Genomic DNA, 20,217 nt, shown 5'->3' on the forward strand with positions numbered 1-20,217 from the left:
ACACTGGCTGAAAGACATGCACATTCCAAATGGTATTCAGTCATTCATTTGACATGAGATGCCATGTGGGGGTTAGGGGGTTAGTGGGAGTTTCTATGCTGGTGATACGAAAGAAGTAAATAAATACAGCAGGGAGGAATTAAAGGCTTGGACATACTTTCCGCTTTCCACGTAGAGCTGCGGACTTGTACCAGTGCCACAGACGCGCTGGCAGTTCTATACATAATACAAGTGAGGGTCCTCGTCAGTCTGGTGTTTCACGCATGTCTACCCCTTTCCCCTTATCATATCTAACTCGCAAGTGCTGTATTTCCACTTTGCATGGCATGCTTTTTCATCTCTCCTAAGCACAATTTCTCAGGACTTCTATGTGTTCCAGGAGATGGCCATTAAGCTGTCTTCGTATTCCTTTGAAGACAAATTATATAAATGTGTCTAATGGCTGATCTCCTTACACAACGTCTCTTCATAACAAGCATCCTTTGTATTATCATCTTCTCTTTCTTCTTCTTGGCAAACCAGCTAGAGGTGCACACGCAGTCACATATTTTGGGATGCACACGGAAGTCCACAGACAGGTCCATGGCGAGTGACGACATTTACTTCACGCAGACTAAAGTGGACCCTCAGAGATGCGAAAAGTACAAACTGGCCTTGAGCCTGTTCTTTTTACTCACTGCTATCATCACTAGCTCCCATTTCTCTGCCCCATCAGGTCATTTCCTAACATGAGCTACTGTCACATACTATGAACATGGGAGTGATTCTTACAGCAGGATAGTGAGCCTCACCCTATCATGTGGCTCAAGGCGGACATCAGTATTAAAACCATTCAAAAAACTGTAACAGAGCTCCTGGGGTGTAATCTGAGAAGACATCTGGCATTGTTTGATGAGGTGTGGGGCCCCGGTGTTCAAATCTCATTCTGCAAAGAGTCAATGCATGAAATTCTATTCAAAGGATTATATTTCAGAGGCAAAAACATGTTGGAAAAGAGTCGTAGTTGAAAAGTAATTTCAGATACGTTCAACTTAGTGCAGAGGCAACTCGCCACATATTGACATCATAGGCCCTGACTGAAATACATTCAAACACTCCCAAATGTGTAGAGACTAGAATGTCTCTGAGATATCTGCATCTTATTTACCTTTGAACAAATTTCCAACTCTTTCATGAGAACTCACAATGTGCCAGTGTTTTAAAAACATGGATTTGATTTTGCCTGACAAAGGTGAAAAACTAGAATTGAAGACACACGAATAACATACACCAATGCTAGGGATGTGCGTGATTAGTTGACTAAATGTTGTTTCCCTTGCGATTCAGCACCAAAAATACTAGTCATTTAAATTTATTATTAAGATACCCAGAAGGAAACAGAAGGACTTTGGATAAGCATGTCAGGCTGAACGAGAGCAGGGATGAATCTTATCATTAGTTGACTGTTTTCTTTCGTCTTTCTGATTTTTAGACTAGTGTTACAGTTGCTGGAAATTATTTAATCTTCAAGTACACTTTTGCTGCTAGGGAAATGTTTATTTCTGAGTATAGACCAGCCCAAAAGAGCATTCGTCTATAAACCTGGTTTAGCTGCACATAATCTGTAATTTTACATCACTGAGCAGGGGCTATGTGATTATTTAGAGAAAATTTAGGTGTTTTGCTAATATTCTGCTCATCTGCTAATCAAATCATCTGTTTCAATTAAGGTACTTCCCATTTTCCCCCAGTAATCTGTGCCTCTGTTTTCAAACTAAGAAGCTTGCACCCTGATAAAGGAAATGTGGAAACAAAGCTGGAATGCTGGACTAACAGACATAACTGGCGCACTGTGCAAGATCCAACAAAGAGCATAATTGTGGACTAAAGTCTGGACAATTGCCCTCAAGCACCATTGCCAAGGGAGGGGGCTTGTAACCAAGACAGGTTAGGAATAATTTAACATTTTGGGAGATATGCTTATTTAAGTGATTCAGTACACTCTATAGATAACTAATGATAAATGACTGAGGAGTCTGTGCATCAGCTGCAGACGTGGTTTCCCACAAATCTGCATTAAAATCAATAAAAGCGATAACAAAGATTAACAACAAAAAGATGCGTATTGGCATTGTTAGGACTTGTCATGGGGCATTCTTTAAATTCCATGCTGATTTAATGAGGTTTTGTTTGGTGAGTGGTTTAGGTACCTGAGAGTCTGCTGGGTTCTTCAAAGAGAAAGAATTACTGGCGATTTCCTCATACCCATAAAATCTTTTTCTGGGGGGTTGTTTCCTACAGGTAGTACAAATTGTGTTCCTAATCCAGACCACACTGCACCTCTGACACAAATCCCAGGCCAAGACTGTTGCAACAAGCTAAAAGTACTGCTAAGCTCTTTAATGCATTTGTGTTTGTTTATGGGTAGCGTGAATCCCCCATGACTTTTACAACTGTGGATATCTTCTCACTTGACTGCCTGTCTTAGGTTCTTAATCTTCTCTGCTCCGCAGCAGTCTCGCCTTCTTTATGAAGATGTAGAAGAAATCTGATAAAAGAAAGCCTCATTTCCCAAGAATACTACTTTACGTCATCAGTAGAAGTATTCAAACATCTAGCTAACCTCAGACACAGAGTTAATAAATGCCTTTTCATTTCAGACAGATACATGCCTCCAAGTTTAAACAACCCTGCAGCAAAAGTGCCATCTTGGATGCCCCTATGCTAGATAACGTGATGATGTGCCCCCTAGGGTGCATTTCCAGTGGAGAAAATCTGATGAAGTGCCCTCCAGGGGGTCCTTAAATGGAGAAAACATGATAAAGTGCCCTCTAGGGTGGCCTTCCAGCAAAGAAAATGTAATGACGTGCCCTCTTGGGTGACCTAAATGGAGAAAACATGATGAAGTGCCTTTAAGGATGTCCTTCCAGTGAAGAAAAACTGATAAAGTGCCCTTTAGGATATCTTTCCAGTGAAGAAAAACTGATAAAGTGCCCTTTAGGATATCTTTCCAGTGAGTTCCCTTTCAGGTGCCCTTAAATGGAGAAAACATGATAAAGTGCCCTGTAGGGGAGCCTTAAATGGAGAAAACATGACTAAGTCTCTTAAAGGATGCAGTAAAGAAAACGCTATGAAAACAACATAATGAAGTGCCTTCTAGGGCGCCCTTCCAGTGGAGAAAACAAGATGAAGTGCCCTCTAGGGTGCCCCTCCAGTGGAGAAAACAAGATGAAGTGCCTTCTAAGGTGCCCTTCCAGTGGAGAAAACAAGATGAAGTGCCTTCTAAGGTGCCCTTCCAGTGGAGAAAACATGATAAAGTGCCCTCTAAGGTGCCTATCAGTGGAGAAAACTTAATGAAGTGCCTTTTAGGACACCCTTCCAGTGGAGAAAACTTGATGAAGTGTCCTCTAGGATGCCCTTCCAGTGGAGAAAAAAAGATGAAGTGCTTTCTAGGGCACCCTTACAGTGGAGGAAACATGATGAAGTGCCTTCTAAGGTGCCCGTCCAGTGGAGAAAACACAATGAAGTGTCTTCTAGGATGCCCTTTCAGTGGAGAAAACATGATGAAGTGCCCTCTAAGGTGCCTATCAGTGGAGAAAACCTAATGAAGTGCCTTTTAGGGCGCCCTTCCAGTGGAGAAAACTTGATGAAGTGCCTTCTAAGGTGCCATTCTAGTGGAGATAACATGGAAAGGTGCCATCCAGGGCGCCTCTCCAGTGAAGAAAACACATGTAAGATACCCTCTAGGGTGGCCTTCACTGAAGTTAACATGATGAAGTACCCTCTGTGCTGCCCTTACAGTGAAGGAAATGTTATGTAGTGCCCTCCAGAGTGCCCTGACACAGATAAACATAATTAAGTGCCCTTCCAGTAAAAAAAATGTGATGATGTGCCCCTAAGGTGGCCTTAAAATGAAGATAATGTGATTAAGTGCCAAAGATGTGAACCCCCTTGTAGAGTCTGGGAGCATGCCCCCTCAAAAAGAAACTTCTTTAAAGATCAGCTTCAAAATATGGATTTCCAGTCAATAATAGCATGAGGATCTAGGTAAAAATCTAATCCTAGAATCAATACAATTTAGTTGCTACAAAAGTAATGTAAGGGAGATACCAGTTAAGGGCACTTAAAAATATATAATAAAATACAGCCAAAAGTGCAGAGCCAGAAACACAACTGTTTTAAAGTACACTGTTCTCCAATGTAGCTAACAAAAGTTAATGTGGCTTTTGCTTTTCACAGCTATTACAACTGCTGTACAGTCAGTCCAAAGATATGGCATAGATATGACATTTATGAACTGATTTCACAACCACTTTGTCTGCCTGTTGATCTGATTTGTTCAACTAGTTTCCGTAATTGTCACAGGTGATTTGAATTCAACTTCCTAAGCTACATTTCTCCTTGAGAAACCCAATTGCTCGGTCGTGTGTACAGTATGTGTAACAGAAGTACTTAAGTGCTTTTTACATGTATGTATTAGCAAGTCAGAGACTTCAGACAAAATATGACTGTGACAGCAGAGAGGCTGGGTGACACAAAGATTACAAATAGGCTGACAACAACTAACACAACAGAGCCTCTATATGTCGAAACAGGTCATTTTCAAAAGATGAATATTTGATCATTTATCAAAATCAGACACATTTGTGCTGTAAGCAAAAGCTATGCTCTCACTACCTTGTCCTCTAACAATGAAACAACTTCTTGTATCACTACTGCAACTAAATAATGCTTCAAAATCAGGTCAGGTTGGGGGATACCACCCGTTGTCTAATCTGATTTTACACGTAGGGGCCAGTATGCTTCATCAGAACTACTTGTCTCATGGTTGAACAGCTTTGGAAACACTTTTGTTAATGTAATAAAATATCAGCCAAGGCAGGTATCAGTGTGTCAGCAGATTAATAACAAGAAATTGCAGTTTACAGATTCCAAGGCATGTTTAAGGTCATTTACAAACCACCAAAGAGCACTCATAAGTTGACTTTTACACTGTAAAAAGTTCCGCTGGGTACATATCCCGGTCACAATTCTTTAATAACCAAATTTATGGGATCCTTATCAATAACATGTGGTTATTATATGTGTTTGTTAAAGATAGACTATGAAGTATCTCATACAGAAGTAATCCCTCTCAGTCATCACTTATGACCTGTTAGAAATATGTGGTGGTCTGTTTGTCCGTAGAGACTGTGCTCTGCCTGTACTTTTTTCTTTTAATTTTCTGTGTTCAGGAAGTTATTGGGCGTGTACCCCCACAGTGCTTAGGTGAGAATAGGGCTTTATAAAAAGGTAGCGACCCGGTGCAAGACCACAAGCAGCAGAAATCCAAGAGACACAGTGCCGAAAAAAACCATATTGAGGCAAAATGTCAAATGGAGTGAATCTGAGGTGGCTTTAACTTTTCACTGGTGACAAAAAGTAACCCACAGTCTTGCATGTTGTACATTCATCAGGAATAACAGTCTTGCCAAAGGGTCTGTAAAGCTGTGCTAAGCTACAGCAGTGCTTTGGGTTAACCGCTATACATCACATCACACCTCAGAAGTCAGAGCTGGGCATGACATCACACTCTAGTTGACTGCGTTCAAGTCTGAAAACCAAGATGTAATTTGCATTACTAGTTTTGGCTAGGTTAGCAATACCAGTTGACATGAATGCATTTTGTTGTATTCTGTGCATACAAACACCGTAGCTACATGTCCACAGATTGACAGGACTGTGTGTTTGACTTTTTTCACGTTACACAAATAAGACAGAAGTATACAATCACAGTATATTACTACAATCTTCACGACTGTTGATGCGTGAAGGAGCAATCACAGATTTTGAGATTGGTTTTGGTGAGGCTCCTTTTACCTTCCAAGTCGGAAATCCAACTTCAGGGGGCATTCTGACTGAGAACTTGTAAATTTCGACTCCCAGTGTAAATACGATGCATCATCAGCACTGGTGTCCCCCAGGGATGAGTGCTCTCCCCACTGCTGCTCTCTCTCTACACCAACAGCTGCACCTTGGGAAACCCATCTGTTAAACTCCTGAAATTTGTAGACGACACACAATGGTCACTGGCCTCCAGGACGGTGACCAGTCTGCATAGCCCCAAGATAGACTTGCTTTTGACAATGCATTTGTGTGTGGACATGAAGGTTGCCACACGTATCCTGTGTCTGTTTGGAGCGTTGGTTATGCACATCCTCAGAAATGAATGGGATGTAATATGCACCTGAATAGTTGTTTACTGAACTACAGAAACTAAATTGCCATTGTCAATACGTGCTTGATCCACACCATGTCTGATAGTACCGCTATTGCTTTTTCTGCCAATCAGGTCTCACTCCCAACTTGTCAAATACAGACGCACAGTCAGTAGCACGTTAGCGTTGGACACCAATGCATGGAGGCACACTTTAGCGGCGGTATGAGACGAACTTGGCAGTGGCATTTTTGATGCTATGAGCAACCACCGCACTTGGGTGGCCCAAACTACGGTGTTTTCTTCTAAACCTAACCACGGATTTTTGTTGCCTAAACCTGAGGAAGCAACCCAAAAAATGAAGTTCCTTACCTACGTTTTAAGTTCATTTTGAAAAAGACCACTTTAGTCAAAGAAAACTTTATTTCCATTTGCAGTAATATATTTGGCGATACGGCTCTGTTCTGAGGCCTCTCTGCCTTTCCTCAAACCTACGCAGAAAGCCTCTTCCACATGCATATGTGGAAAGCTTAAGGCGGAAAGAGCACACCTGTTGGTCCTTCCATGGGCCTACATGGAAAGCCTAAGGTGGAGACAGCACACCTCTCCGCCCTTCCACACGCCTACGAGAAAAGCCTTAAGGCAGAGAGAGCAAACCATCTTGTCTTTCCATATAGTGTGGATACCCGACCTGAGTAGACGGGTTGAGCCAGGTTTGGATAACATATCAGAAATTTTGCTCAGGTTCTATTCGGGTTCGGCCCACTTGACATGCTGCTGTGTTGTGCTATGGCCTATTCAAATGCTGGAATTTGTTATTTACCTGACAACACCTGAGCACAACACAGGCAAATGGTTACATTTCAGGTGGTAAAAACTGTCTATGTGTGATCAGGGTAAACAGACAGGCTGCAACCATGATAACAATAACTATGTCAGGTAACAAACAGCGTTGGGCTCGAATCAGATTAAGACTTAAATTAGGGCTGGGCGGTACGACCTAAAATTCATATCACGGTATAAATCGAATCCCTTCACGGTAACGGTATATATCGCGGTATAAATTTAAGTGTAAAAATTATAATGGAAGTGTTTCTGAATGGGTTTTGTAGTCCCTTAGCAAAGCTAAACTGATAAAAAACAACAACAACAACAACAACAACAACAACAAAAGCAAAGATATAATGTAATTTTTAGAGCATTTATTGTGCAGAATGCAGATCTCAAAACTCAAAATTCAAACCCAGTACTCTATGGTGCAAAATAGTGCAAACAAACACAAATAACATTGCCAATATTTTAAATAAGAATAGTACCTCAGAAGCACAATCTATATTGCAAAAAAGTTTCAACAAAAAACAAAACAAAAACAAAAACAATTTCTCAATTCTTCAATAATACAAAAATAAAGTGGATATTGTAAACAGTACTTCAAGTAAGAGAGGTTTTCTATAAGGCAAATGACAAAAACAGTGAAAAGGTTCTGTAATCCAAAATAGTGCAAAAGTTACCAAACACTAAATTTTCCACATCTTAAAGAACACAAAAATAAAATAGATATTCTAAATAACACTACTTCAAGTACACAGAACAGGCTTTTGTTCTCTTGTGCAAAAAGTGTCACTGAACACTTGGTTTCATATTTCAAATTAAAACCAAGCTGCAAACACAAACACTGAACTTCGGTTGCCAACAATAAGGTTTTTTTCTCTAATCCAAAGTAGTGCAAAAGTTACCAAACAAATTTTCCACATCTTAAAGAACACAAAAATACAATTCTAAATAACACTACTTCAAGTACACAGAACAGGCTTTTATTCTGTAGTGCAAAAGTGTCACTGAACACTTGATTTCTCAAGTTGCAGCTGCAGATATTTTTTAAGAGAAACACTTACAGTACACTTAGCATCTTTTCAGTAAAAACAACAAAAAGCAGTATATTTCAAATTAAAATCAAGCTGCAAACACAAACATTGAACTTTGGTTGCCAACAATAAGGTTTTTTTCTGTAATCCAAAATAGTGCAAAAGTTACCAAACAAATTTTCCACATCTTAAAGAACACAAAAATAAAATAGATATTCTTAATAACACTACTTCAAGTACACAGAACAGGCTTTTGTTCTGTAGTGCAAAAGTGTCACTGAACAATATATTTTTTAAGAGAGAAACACTTACAGTACACTTAGCATCTTTTCAGAAAAAACAACAATAACAACACTGAACTTTAGTGTTTACTCCAGTTCATTTGCTTCCCAAGTTCCCATCCTCTTTTATAGGTTGTTAGCCAGAAACACAAGCTTGTCCACAGTCTCTGGCTTTAATGCAGACCGGTGGCATGTGACAATGTTGCCACCAGTGCTAAATGCCCTCTCTGAAGGGGCACTGGTGGCAGGAATGCAAAGATATTTCTTTGCGAAGTTTGCCACCCTTGGGAAATTAGCCTGGTACAGCCTCCACCACTCTAGTGGGTTAGCTTCTCCGTCAACTAACACTGACTGCAGGTAGCTTTTTATCTCCACTTCAATGGCATCTCTGTCAGAGAGAGCAGCTGGGCCAGGCTGAGTGGATGCTTTTTTGAAACAACTGCCCGGACTTTGTTTCACCTTCTTAGCCTCTCTCTCCACAGCTCCACCAGCAGCTGCAGTGCTTGTTTGTGGGGCTGACTCTGTGTTAGGTACAGCTTCAGCTTGCATCTCAAGCAGTGCTTGAATTTCCGCTGCTGCTCTGGTCTTGATGTAGTCCTTTCTATCATCAGCTATGTATGAGTCTTTAAAGCGTGGATCAGCAAAGGACGCCATGTCCAGCAGGTCATTGGTAGCAGGGTCAGAGTACTTATCATTAAGATACTGGAGGATAGCCGTCTTCATGTGTTTTGTCAGGTCTGTGTCATCATCAGAGTGAGGAAGAACTGTGTTGTTCAGCAGATGAAGCACAGGTCTGAGGTATGACACACTGACGTACTCCTCCCCAGACAGTGCATCGGTGAACTCCATTAGAGGGCTGAGGGTCTTGTTCACAGATTCCCAAACATCAGTGTCCTGCCAAGTAGGTACCAGATGTCTGGTCTTTTTATCTGCTTTCAAGACCTGTGATATGGCCTTCTCCTGTTCAAGAACCCGCTCTATCATTTGTTGCCGTGACCCCACCTTGTTGGTGAGCCTGTGAGGAGGCAGGTGTAGGTCAGCCTGGGCAGCGGCCAATTCTCTCTTCCTTTTCCATGTGTATGAAAAGGCACTCACGATCCTTTTACACACGGCAATTGCTCGCTCCACACGAGGATCTTTCACACTTTTCTGTTAACAAAGATAAAAGTTATTACTTTAGTTTCATCCACAGAGCATCAGACATCTCTTCAACAAAACATAAAAATACTATACAGTTACCTGATAACAGATTAAATAAATGAATCAGAATAATTTTACACCATGGAGGTGTGAAACTAAAACTAAACTAAAAGCAGGTACAAAAAATAGTCCTGTAATTAAGTAATGTGAATCACCCTAGGAGGCTGATGAGCACATACACACACACATACAGATACACACACACACACACGTGTTTTGGAAATGCAAATTACAGTGTATAATGTTACACTTTAACCTACCAATGGCGAGATGCAGCCTGTGGCCGAAGCACTGCAGTCTTCTCCAGTCATTCAGCGTCACTGCCTTCACCACATTTGCGCCGTTGTCGGTGGTAATACAGACTTGGGATTCTTCCCTGAGGCCCCATGACTCCAGCGCATCCTTTAATCCTTCTGCTATTGCCTCACCCGTATGGTCATCAGGGAAATACGAAGTCTGCAAGCACCTGCTGGCCAGTTTCCACTCATCAGTTATGTAATGAATCGTGAGGCTGATATAAGGCTCCATGGTGCGACTCGACCACAAGTCCGTAGTAGTTGTGTAGTATTTTAACTCATGGAAGTCTTTCTCAACTTTCTCTCGGAGCTGGCCATACAGTTTGGGCATTTCTGTCTCAGTAAAATACTTGCGGCTCGGAGGCTCGTATCTTGGATCAAGGGTTTTAATCATGTCTTTAAACCCGCTGCGCTCCACCGTTTGGAAAGGGACCATGTCTTTGCACAAGTGTGTTGTGATGGCTCTTGTTATGTCATTCCACCGCGTGCTCTTTCTGTCATAAGGAGTACTCTTTGAAAAGGCTTGCGCAATGGAGGTCTGTTGTTGGGTAGCGGGGGAAACTTTTTTCTTTCCTCCCGTGTTGGTAGACTGAGCCGGTGTTTGAGCCGAGTGCAGCCTCTGGCTCTCCGCATACTCGAGCACATGCTTTGTCTTGAGATGGTAAAATAAATTGCTCGTGTTACCTTTGTTTGCTGTCACTGTCACTCGACACATCTTGCAAATTATGTTTTTCTCCTCACTATCCGACCGTTTAAAGCCGAACCAAGTCCAAATCACTGACGTAGCACCGTTTTTTTAACCAGCTCCTTTTGCTTACAGGTGCGATGATGTCATCGACAATAGGACGGTAGAGTGCAAATCTCTACCGTGGGCCAAATTTATATCATTTCCACCATCTACCACATATACCGTGCAGCCCTAACTTAAATATCAAAAAGTCTGTTGAGGTCGGGCCGGGCTCAGTTACAACTGTCTCAGACTTGGGTTGAGTTTGGTCAGGAAAATACAGCCCGAGCCTACATGGAAAGTCTCAGGCAGGGAGAGCAGCAGCAGAGACCTCCCAGAAACAGAACAGAGCAGCATCAGTGACAACCAGAAATTACACTGACATGAAAAGGAGGAGCTGGGGTGGAGGCAGGTTGCAAAGCGGCTTGCAGAGGAAGCAGCAACAGTAGGCAGGACAGAGCAGTTTAAATAGGGCGCCCTGAATGAGATTCTCCAATTGGTTGTATAGAGAGGAATCATGTGATCTATCAGCTGACTCCCTTCCACCAATCAGCTGCTCCATCAGTTGATTGGGCTCTTTGATGTAGCTGGGATGTGAGCTAAGCCTGACATGGTGTCCGGCCTGAACTAATGCTATGCTCAATTTTTGGTCAGGTTTTTGTTGGTAGTACAAGCAGTTACAATAGTAGGTGTAGCTGTATTGAGAACATTACAAATAAGCGGGTTTTATTCTGGTCTGAAAAATTCCTGAGGGGGTGTTGGTTTTACATGGATGGAGGTGGAGGGCTGGCTCTGAGAGGGACCTCTTTACTCAGTGTAAATAATAATGGAATGTGAATGTCAGTCCACATTAGTGGGACCATACAGCTTAGGCACCACGTTAAACAAACAACATACAGTGAGTGCATTTACAAACCAGAATTCTACTCATGAATTCAGTTTTTGTCCTTTAAAGAATTAACTTGGAAGTATTTACTGAAATGTACTTCACTGAGTGCTACATAGCAGCCTGTCACACATGGTTTACAGATTTTACTGTTAGTTGCACCCAGATAAATGTGAGCGAGGTCCTCAGACTAAGAATAAACAAGTGGGCAGTACTTGAAGGCCCTGGAGTGGCCCAGCAGTTATGAAGACAAATATTTCCCCTCTGGATTAGTAAGGCGGGGTAAGGTGTGTTTGGAGAGGAGACAGAGGGGCGCTTTGTCCCCTTCTCCGACAGGTCAGCTCTCCCAATCTCTTCCCCCCTCGTTCCTCTCTCCCTCTCCCTCTTCCTCCCTAAATCCCACCTTCCAGCTCCCTCGTCCCCCTGCGCCCTCCTGGAGCTCACACAAACCTTCTCACTAAAGAGATGCTATCGCTTCTCTGCCGTTCCCTCCTGCTCATCCTTGCTCAACAGGTAAGAAGAGCATTATCTTTTTCTATTCTAACACTACAGACAGACTTGGGTTTCTGATTGGCCAACACATGAAGGCACTGAACACCTGCCATATCTGGAGCAACAGGAAAACACACGTGCTCCAGTTTTCTCAGTAGCAGAGCACCAGAATTTTTCTGAACTGCCTTTTCATTATTAGACTCTTGGACTGTTTGAGTATTGCTCGGTTTTCAGTGGTGTTATTTCTAATTTTATTGGGCTCAGAGTTAGTCTTTCTTTCAGGAGTACAAACTTGCAAAAGGGGAGCAAAGTCTGAGGTCTTTGCATTTAAAGCTGCTCTGGACCCATTTTCACACCATGAAATGAGCTCATTCAGTAAACCTGGCAGACAGGCTTCAGATTTTTGGCATAACCCTCAGTGACCCTTGGAAGCAATGAGCAGTCAGGGGAATTGGAGCACATGTGCCACCACGCATTGATTGCATCATAGCAAATACTCAGGAAAGCAAGGCAAACATATTAGCTTTATGGGGCTGTTGGGCTGTCACCACTCAGAACTTTCTGCAGTTATAACCTTAACATTGACTTCAATCTTTTTCCTTACTCTTTGTGCAGTTAAGCTGAAGGTTTAAAACATGGCTACGCAGACAGAACAGATACAGTGCTTCACTTACAAACCACACAAGAACATATCATCTGCAGTGGGTAAAAGAAAGAAGTTCAAACTCTAGTTGATTGGGTTGAAAATTTCTGTTTGCATTTTAAGGTATCTTTAAGGTTTTTTTTTTAGCTTTGTAAGTTCTTGCAACAGACAGAGAGCTAAAACAAATATTAGGCGAGTTAGATACATCTCAAGAATCCCCATAATGGCCAATGTTACATTTTCTATATGTGAAAATTTCAATTTATTGCTCACTATAGCGTAAACTGTGTGTATTATTTAGGGAGTAGGGAATGGGTGAATAGGGAGGGATGACTAACTAGGGAGAGATCTTACAAACCATTCATGGCAGCTGGGTTTGTGCTGTGGGGACCAAAATGGAGGTAAACAGAGAGTTAATTCTGAGCTTGCCTTCATCAGGTGGCCAGAAATAAAACTCTAATGACTTGTAACATTGATTTGTATTTGCTGGATGTGTAAATAAGCAGTTGTTTGCTTACAAGTTAGATATATCAACTCTATAAGCTGATAATGATAATGTAATGATTACAGCGAGCTCCCACTGCCCTTAGTGGCCAAAAAAATTGTTAATGTTGGTTTAAAGGATAAGGATATGTTATATATTTTTATTCCAACAAATTCTCCAATCCACATGACTACACGGTTTGTTCTTCCCTCTAATATGACCAACAGTAGCGTTTCCTAAACTAGTGCCCCTACTGGTGGAGGGAGGTCAACACATCCTCATACCTAAACAACAAAAGGTCATATAATACCAATGACGGTCACAGTTTTAAACATGTGGTTAACGTTTTAGGTTTAGGCAACAAAACTACTTGGTTAGGTTTAAAAAATAGTTTATGTTTTGGGTTAGAATAAACAACTTTTTTTGTAAGCTAAGTAATGTACATATATTGACCGAGGTATGTCATAAGATGTTATGTAGTTAAATAACTCAAAGTTGACTTTTGGTTTCACAAAAAAGCAGTTTCGCGAGTGAAAGTCCCACGTTAGTTTGACCCATCCATCCAACCCTGATGCGGACTTTGCAGCTCTTTATACTACATCACCTGACTTCCTCCTAAGCTCCCATCATAATTACTATGGCCACCAGAGGTTGCTGCCTAACACCTAAATATGGGTCATAATAAGCTGTTGTGCATACATTGTTGTCATACTTTTGAAAACAGTCTCCATTTTTGTTTCTGTTATCAAGTCACATTAAAAGACCAAAACCAACTTCTTCCTTTCCCTGTCTTCTGTCTTCCTGATTATCACTTCCAAGCCCACTGGTTCCTACTAAAGACATAATCTTTACAAACTGGTCACGAATTTGTAACTTCAAAAAGGTTCAGTAATTCCCCAAACAGCTGGTCAATGTAGTTTTAGCACGCGTTACTCAAACAGGAAGAAATGGTGCATTTGTTGGGGACTATTTTCAGTGGCGGATTAATTCACATTTGGTGCTCTAGCGAATATTTTAGTTTAGTTTAGACAGTCATAACATAAAAGGACCATTTAGAGCAGCAGGACTGTGAATGTGGGATTATGTCAAAATAAAGTACAGTGTGTGTTTAAGGTGATAAAGGAACGTGTCATACAGTGCAACAGTGGCTCACTGATGTGTTTTAATAGTTTTTGGACAACAGTGGAGCTCTAAGGCACAGAGGAAGAAGGTACATCAGGCTTTGACAAACACACATATCTTTTTAGTGGATGCATTCACTGTTGATTTTGGTCTTTTTAAAGAGCCCTGAAGCAGGGAACAAGGGGACTGTGTACGCTCAAATTCTTGCTAATTTCTTGGAAGTTTCCTGAGGCAGCTACAACACAAAATAGAAATTTGGCCATCTATCTTTATACCTTCCAACCAATATGCTTAAATTTAGTTTGAGAAATTCTGGAAATGCAATATTAGATTGCATTTTGGCAACAATTACACAGAGGTGAGGATATGAGGTGTAATTTCCTCACTCACTCTCTGTACTTTGAGCTGGTTTTAAAAGGTCTTTATTGAAACGTTATGAACTAGAAGTTACTTTTTGGAGCATTCTCTCTCGACCAAATATTTGACACACTGACACACAGTCAACTTTGGCTGGCAAGAAGCACTTCAATGAGGTGCAAGACTAATGCTGCTTTTCAAAAACTTAGAACTCGCAAATTTCTAAAATCCTACTAGTAAAAGTACAATTGAATGACACTTCAAGTCAGACTTCCTGCTTGTTAACTTGGGGAAATTCCATTTATGCCGTCTTCATGAAGAAGCAGTTGTCTTAAGTCACACAATAGCAGCACCCATGGACGCACATATTGTAAAAAAAAAAAAATCCATCAATTAAAAGGCAATGTAATGTATATTTGCCTGTATTTAATTAAATTAATACATACTATCATATATTTCCAAGAAAAAAGTGCTGTGAAATAAAATGTATAAAGGCATCTGTTACCCTATGCAATTTTCCTCCTCTGTGTCATTTATACACACAAGGAGGTTACACTGCTAAGAGTTCAACTGTGTGTACACTTGCTGAAGAAACATCAGTTGTCACAGTCAGCCATGTTTTTTGCTTATGTTTGGCGTTGTGCGCTTAGAGGTCGGAATTTGGAGATTTCAACTGGGGAATTGCGACCTCTGACTTTGATTGGAACACAGCATGAGAATGAGAGGGCATTTCATTTTCTTGTGGTGCCCCATTAAAGATTCTGCTATTCGAATTAACTACCTCACACTTGGCACGCATATTTGGTAGCTGTACCTGAACGTAGAACAAGAAGCTGTCCATCAGACAGAGGGATGGGATATAAGCGGGAAGTACTCAACCATTTTTAAAAGGAAAAGGTAAAGTCATGGGGTCATTAAAATCTGCAGTGTTTATCCCCTTGGGAGCATCAATGTGCATCCAATTTCTTACCAGTCCATCTATTAGATTATGCGATATCTCATGTGCAAATTTGAGATTTTGCACTGCAGGAAATAGGTCTTTGAGATACCCTGTCTTATACCCAAGTCTAGGTCTGGGGAGATGCAGACCTCAGAGAGAACGAATTACATGAAATACGTGGGCAAAGGTGTAACTAATCATTATTCAACATTTTCTGGGGGTGTGGGTGTGCCCAGCAACTCTTTCCAAGCAAAACATATAGAAGTACAAGTGTGTATCTATAACCAAGTTGGTGTATGATGAGCAGATTAAAATTCAATACAGAAACAGTTGCTGTGTCAAGAATCAACAGAGTTTGTACAAGAAACCCTGACTATTTTCATTTTTTTATTTTATCTAAGCAAGCCTAGCCAAAGGGTGGCAAGTGGTGCAGAGTTAAGAATGTCACTTTTAGCACATTTGATAGATTTCAAAAACCATCAAACATCTTTGTCTAATCAAAGGCTGAATGCTTTACCTCACATTCCAATCTACTAGAAGAGTGGTGGAAAAAACTTTCTCAACTAAGCTACAGTGGGGAAGCAAAAATTAATTGCATTCAGGGCATTCAAAATTAATCTCTATCCTTCTTCTCACCCAGTGCTTCAGCAGGGCTCAGAACAATGGGCAGCTAGCTGCTAGAGATGGGCGGGCTGCTGCTGAGAGGCGGCAGTTCTGCCAGTGGCCCTGCAAGTGTCCGCAAAGACCCTTTTGTGCCCCGGGAGTGAGCTCTGTCCTGGATGGGTGTGGCTGCTGCAAGAGCTGTGCCAGGCAAATCGGAGAGCCATGCAACGAGAGGGACATCTGTGACCCACACAAGGGCATGTACTGTGACTTTTCAGCTGACCGGCCCAGATTCGAGGTCGGAGTGTGTGCATGTGAGTGGCTCCCATCTTTTTCTCAAGAAGTCATGTTAGGATAGGTCAGACTAACAGGAGTTCTGTTTCACACTGCACTGAAGAAAAACATGAATGCAACACTTGTGTTTTTGCTCCCATTTTCACAAGTTGAAATAAAAGATCTAAGTATTTTTCTATGCACCCAACATATCTTATTCTCATAAATTTGGTCACAAATTTGTTAAAATCAGTGTTAGTGAGCACTTCTTTTTTCTAGATAATTTTATATCATATTTTGTCAGGTGTGGCAAATGACAAGATGCTGATTAAACAGCATCATTACAATACAGGTTTACCTCAGGATGGTCACAATAAAAGTGTGCAGTTTTATCACAAGACACAATGACACGTATGTTGTTAAGTTTTGAGGCAACATGATATTGGCATGTCGTTTCCAAGCATTTGGCAGTACATCCAACCACCCTTATAACTGAAGACCACGTGTAACCACAGCAGCTCAGGACTTCCACATCCAGCATCTTCACCTGCTAGACCACTTGAGACCAGCCAGTCACACAGCTGATGCAACAGTTGGCTTGCAAAACCTAAGATATTCTGCACAAACTGTCGGAAACCATTTCAAGGAAGCTCATTTGCATGCTCATCGCTCTCAACAGGATCATGACCTGACAGCAGTGAGTTGTTGTAGCCAACATGAGGTGGAAAAACTCAACTATGATGGTGTCTGGCACTTTTGAGAAGTGTTCTCTTCAGGGATGAATCTCAGGTCACCAAAAATTCATCTGTGGGCCTTGTAATGTGAAATGCCTTGGTCAGAGTGCCGAATACATTTAATTTTTTTCAAAGATAAAACTGCACATTTTAGAGTGGCCTTTTACTGAGACAATTCCAGTGCACACCTGTGTGGTAATGATGTTTAATCAGCGTCTTGATATGCCACATGTGTCAAGTGGATGGATTATCTTGGAAAAAGAGAAGAGCTTATGTGACCAGAATTTTAGCCAAATAGGTCCTTTGTGTTCTTAGAAAAAAGTCTTGAAACTTTAATTCCAAATGACAAAAAATGGGAGCAAAAACAAGTGCTGCATTTATATTTTTGTTCAGTACACATCCCTTTGTTCCTTAGATCTTGGTCAGTGGTCAGTGTGATGCATACTTTTATCAGGTGTCCAGACTGAAAGCAGCACTGTGTTAAAGGAATGCAAGGATCCGCATTGTTGTGGGTGTGTTGCAACAGGAACCAGTGAGAAAATATATCAAATAGACCTAACAGGATGTCCCAGTCAAGTGCTTTAGTATTGGGTATCTGCCAATGCCGAGTCTGATCCAATACATCTGCCTTAGTGTTGACTTAATATGTATCTGATACATTGGAGTTTTAGACCTTTAATAGCTGTGGAGCTGTTTTTCTATGTTTTATCTTGTGCTGTGAGGTGATTTTTGCCTAGTGGCCACACACTGGGATCATTGCATGAAGCACACTGGCCCAAAAGCTTTTTTTTTTAATTACAATCACTGGAAAAGAAGCAGCAGTAAAAGGATTTGATACATGTTTTTGACCATCACGACCCCCTGAAATGACTCTTTGTATTATTTGAGTCATACGAATAAATAATTTTGTTCCATTCAAGCGTGTTGGTGCAAACAAGATGTCTGTCGGCTCAGCCAGCAGAAGTCTGATGCACATAATCTCCACGTGTTTGGCAGGACAAAGACTCAAAAACAGAAAAATAAAAGCTTTTTAAGCACTCACTGAGCAGCTTTTATAGGACTGGATCCGGTGCCATCTTTGAACGCGGTATCCGGTTCACCTTGATACATTCATGGTCTAGACCAGATGCATCTTTTTAAGTCCACCATTTCACAAGCATCTGACAGAATGGATACTTAAATTCTTACCAATAAACCAGCCTACAACAGTTAACATTCCACTCGCACTTTAAGTATATACCTGCTACCTAAAGCATTTTTTAAATTTCCTTTTTACAATGTACTGTGTTAAACAACAGCTCTAAAAAATATGTCATATGTATATTACATAACATTAATGTTTACACATTGCCAAACTGAATTTTTAATATTCTGTCAAAAATAAGATAATCACAATGACAAGATATCTTGATAATACTTTCAAGCTCCTTTCGGTTTCCTCTGTGTGCCTGTGGAAATAACTGTGTGACACAAAACAACTTTATTTATGTAAAAGTCTTATGCAGTTCTTAAGATTCTTAATCACATCATCAAGAGATGTGCTTTGCCTGCATCAGTGAGCACCAGAGTCCTGACATGTCTGCCTCCCTCTTCCAGACATGATGGCAGTAGGCTGTGACCTGAATGGGGCCCACTATGAGAACGGAGAAGGTTTCCAGCCCAGCCCCCTGTATAAGTGCACATGTATTGCTGGAGCCATCGGCTGCACCCCTGTTTTTTTCCAGAAGCCTGCCGGCCTCTTAGGTCCCGCCCCGCTGATGGGCAACATGCCAGCTGGCCTTCGCAGCGGCCAAAGCCCAAAGAAGCATCAGCAGGATACTACCTACATGACAGGTGTGTGTTTGTAGAATAAGCCCGTGGAGAAGGGCCAGCCTGACTGGACTGGAATGCTAACTGCTGTCCAAGTTAGCTGGTTGGGAAGGGGAGTGGGCCTTTCATTACGGTGGCAGTGTGAGCGGAGGGAGGAGGTGTGACCCACTGTGGTTTCACTGCTTCACAGAGGAAAACAGAAAGATGGATAGTTCCAGTTATAAACAGGAGGAGGGTCGACTCACTTTTTATTAAAAGCGCCATAGAATCCACTTTGATATACAAGTGAAGTTTGTTTTGCTTGGCCGTAAACTCTGCAGAAACACATCTATATCATGGACAGACAGGGAAACACTGATTTCATTTGTCAGTGTGGAAAAACAGCATATTGTTTAGATCTAAAATTAAAGAGCTGACATCCACTCAAGGACACTGAAACCTTTTGGGATGTCTAAAAGATCATTTCAGTTCAGCTGAAAGTCTGTTTCTTTACTCATTCCACATTACTCATGTAAGTACAGCTCAAAGGAGACATTTAGAATTTTCGGGAGCAGAGAGTTAATTCCCTTGTGGCAGGTAAGACCAGGTATTTGGGGTCTGTGCTCTGCTAAGCAGTGCGGTGGCACGCAGACTAGTTCTTTGTGTAGGGTTTTGTTGACACAGTGCCCTTTAACTGTAATACTGAAAGCTTACAGGGATCCTCCTTTAGCCTGGAAAAGGAACTGTCTGATCCAGACCACCCCCTGGAGCCCCTGCTCCAAAACCTGCGGCTTGGGCATCTCTGTGCGTGTCAACAACGACAACGGCAAATGTGAGATGAGGAAGGACCGACGCCTGTGTCTGCTGCGGCCATGTGAGAAGAGCGTGATGAAGACTGTTAAGGTGAGAAGTTAGTCAAATTCTATTGAGGTATGGACATAGATTTATATAAAATCAAAAATAAAATCATTGTTTTCCTCTCGTAGGTGCTGAAGGGAAAGACATGCCGGCCTAAATTCCAGGCAAAGAAAGCAGAGAAGCTGACACTCTCGGGCTGTACCAGTACCAAGAAGTTTAAGCCCACATACTGCGGTGTCTGTACAGACAAGCGCTGCTGTGTCCCCAACAAGTCCCGCATGATCAAGGTCAACTTCACGTGCAAGGGAGGCTCCAACACACAGTGGAAGATGCAGTGGATAACGTCCTGCGTGTGCCAGAAGAAGTGCAATGATCCAGGCGACATGTTTTCTGACCTGCGGTTACTCTAATGGATCCATCAACGAAGTCCAGAGACACAGACGCAGGATCAAGCCCTGCTGTGGCAGACTAAGGACTGAAACGTATGCATACT

The 20,217-nt window shown here is 41.6% G+C and overlaps 2 protein-coding genes across 3 annotated transcripts; one reads left to right on the forward strand and one right to left on the reverse strand.

Moving 5' to 3' along the window:
• Positions 1–7,396: 7,396 nt before the first annotated feature.
• LOC126398407 (E3 SUMO-protein ligase ZBED1-like) lies at positions 7,397–11,165 on the reverse strand. Its single transcript, XM_050057722.1, has 2 exons — positions 9,782–11,165; positions 7,397–9,470 (listed from the first exon to the last, which is right to left on the reverse strand). Exons 1-2 carry the CDS (start codon positions 9,830–9,832, stop codon positions 8,448–8,450), a joined length of 1,074 nt encoding a protein of 357 aa, XP_049913679.1. The 5' UTR covers positions 9,833–11,165; the 3' UTR covers positions 7,397–8,447.
• Positions 11,166–11,834: 669 nt separating this feature from the next.
• ccn6 (cellular communication network factor 6) lies at positions 11,835–20,148 on the forward strand. 2 transcript variants are annotated; one of them, XM_050057723.1, is made up of 5 exons: positions 11,835–11,943; positions 16,109–16,385; positions 18,675–18,911; positions 19,576–19,769; positions 19,853–20,148. In XM_050057723.1, the coding sequence occupies exons 1-5, from the start codon at positions 11,896–11,898 to the stop codon at positions 20,132–20,134; spliced, it is 1,038 nt and encodes a 345-aa protein (XP_049913680.1). In that variant the 5' UTR covers positions 11,835–11,895; the 3' UTR covers positions 20,135–20,148. The 2 variants fall into 2 exon arrangements, with proteins under 2 accessions (XP_049913680.1, XP_049913681.1); XM_050057724.1 differs by having other exon boundaries at positions 19,597–19,769.
• Positions 20,149–20,217: the final 69 nt, after the last annotated feature.

Source organism: Epinephelus moara, chromosome 12, assembly GCF_006386435.1.
Source record: "Epinephelus moara isolate mb chromosome 12, YSFRI_EMoa_1.0, whole genome shotgun sequence".
Taxonomy (NCBI): Eukaryota; Metazoa; Chordata; class Actinopteri; order Perciformes; family Serranidae; genus Epinephelus; species Epinephelus moara.

Coding starts and splice junctions, on each gene's coding strand:
- LOC126398407 (XM_050057722.1), bottom strand. CDS start 9,832: ATGACTGGAGAAGACTGCAGTGCTTCGGCCACAGGCTGCATCTCGCCA. Junction 9,471..9,781: donor CAGGCTGCATCTCGCCATTG/GTAGGTTAAAGT, acceptor CTTTGTTAACAG/AAAAGTGTGAAAGATCCTCG.
- ccn6 (XM_050057723.1), top strand. CDS start 11,896: ATGCTATCGCTTCTCTGCCGTTCCCTCCTGCTCATCCTTGCTCAACAG. Junction 11,944..16,108: donor TGCTCATCCTTGCTCAACAG/GTAAGAAGAGCA, acceptor CTTCTCACCCAG/TGCTTCAGCAGGGCTCAGAA. Junction 19,770..19,852: donor GCGTGATGAAGACTGTTAAG/GTGAGAAGTTAG, acceptor TTCCTCTCGTAG/GTGCTGAAGGGAAAGACATG.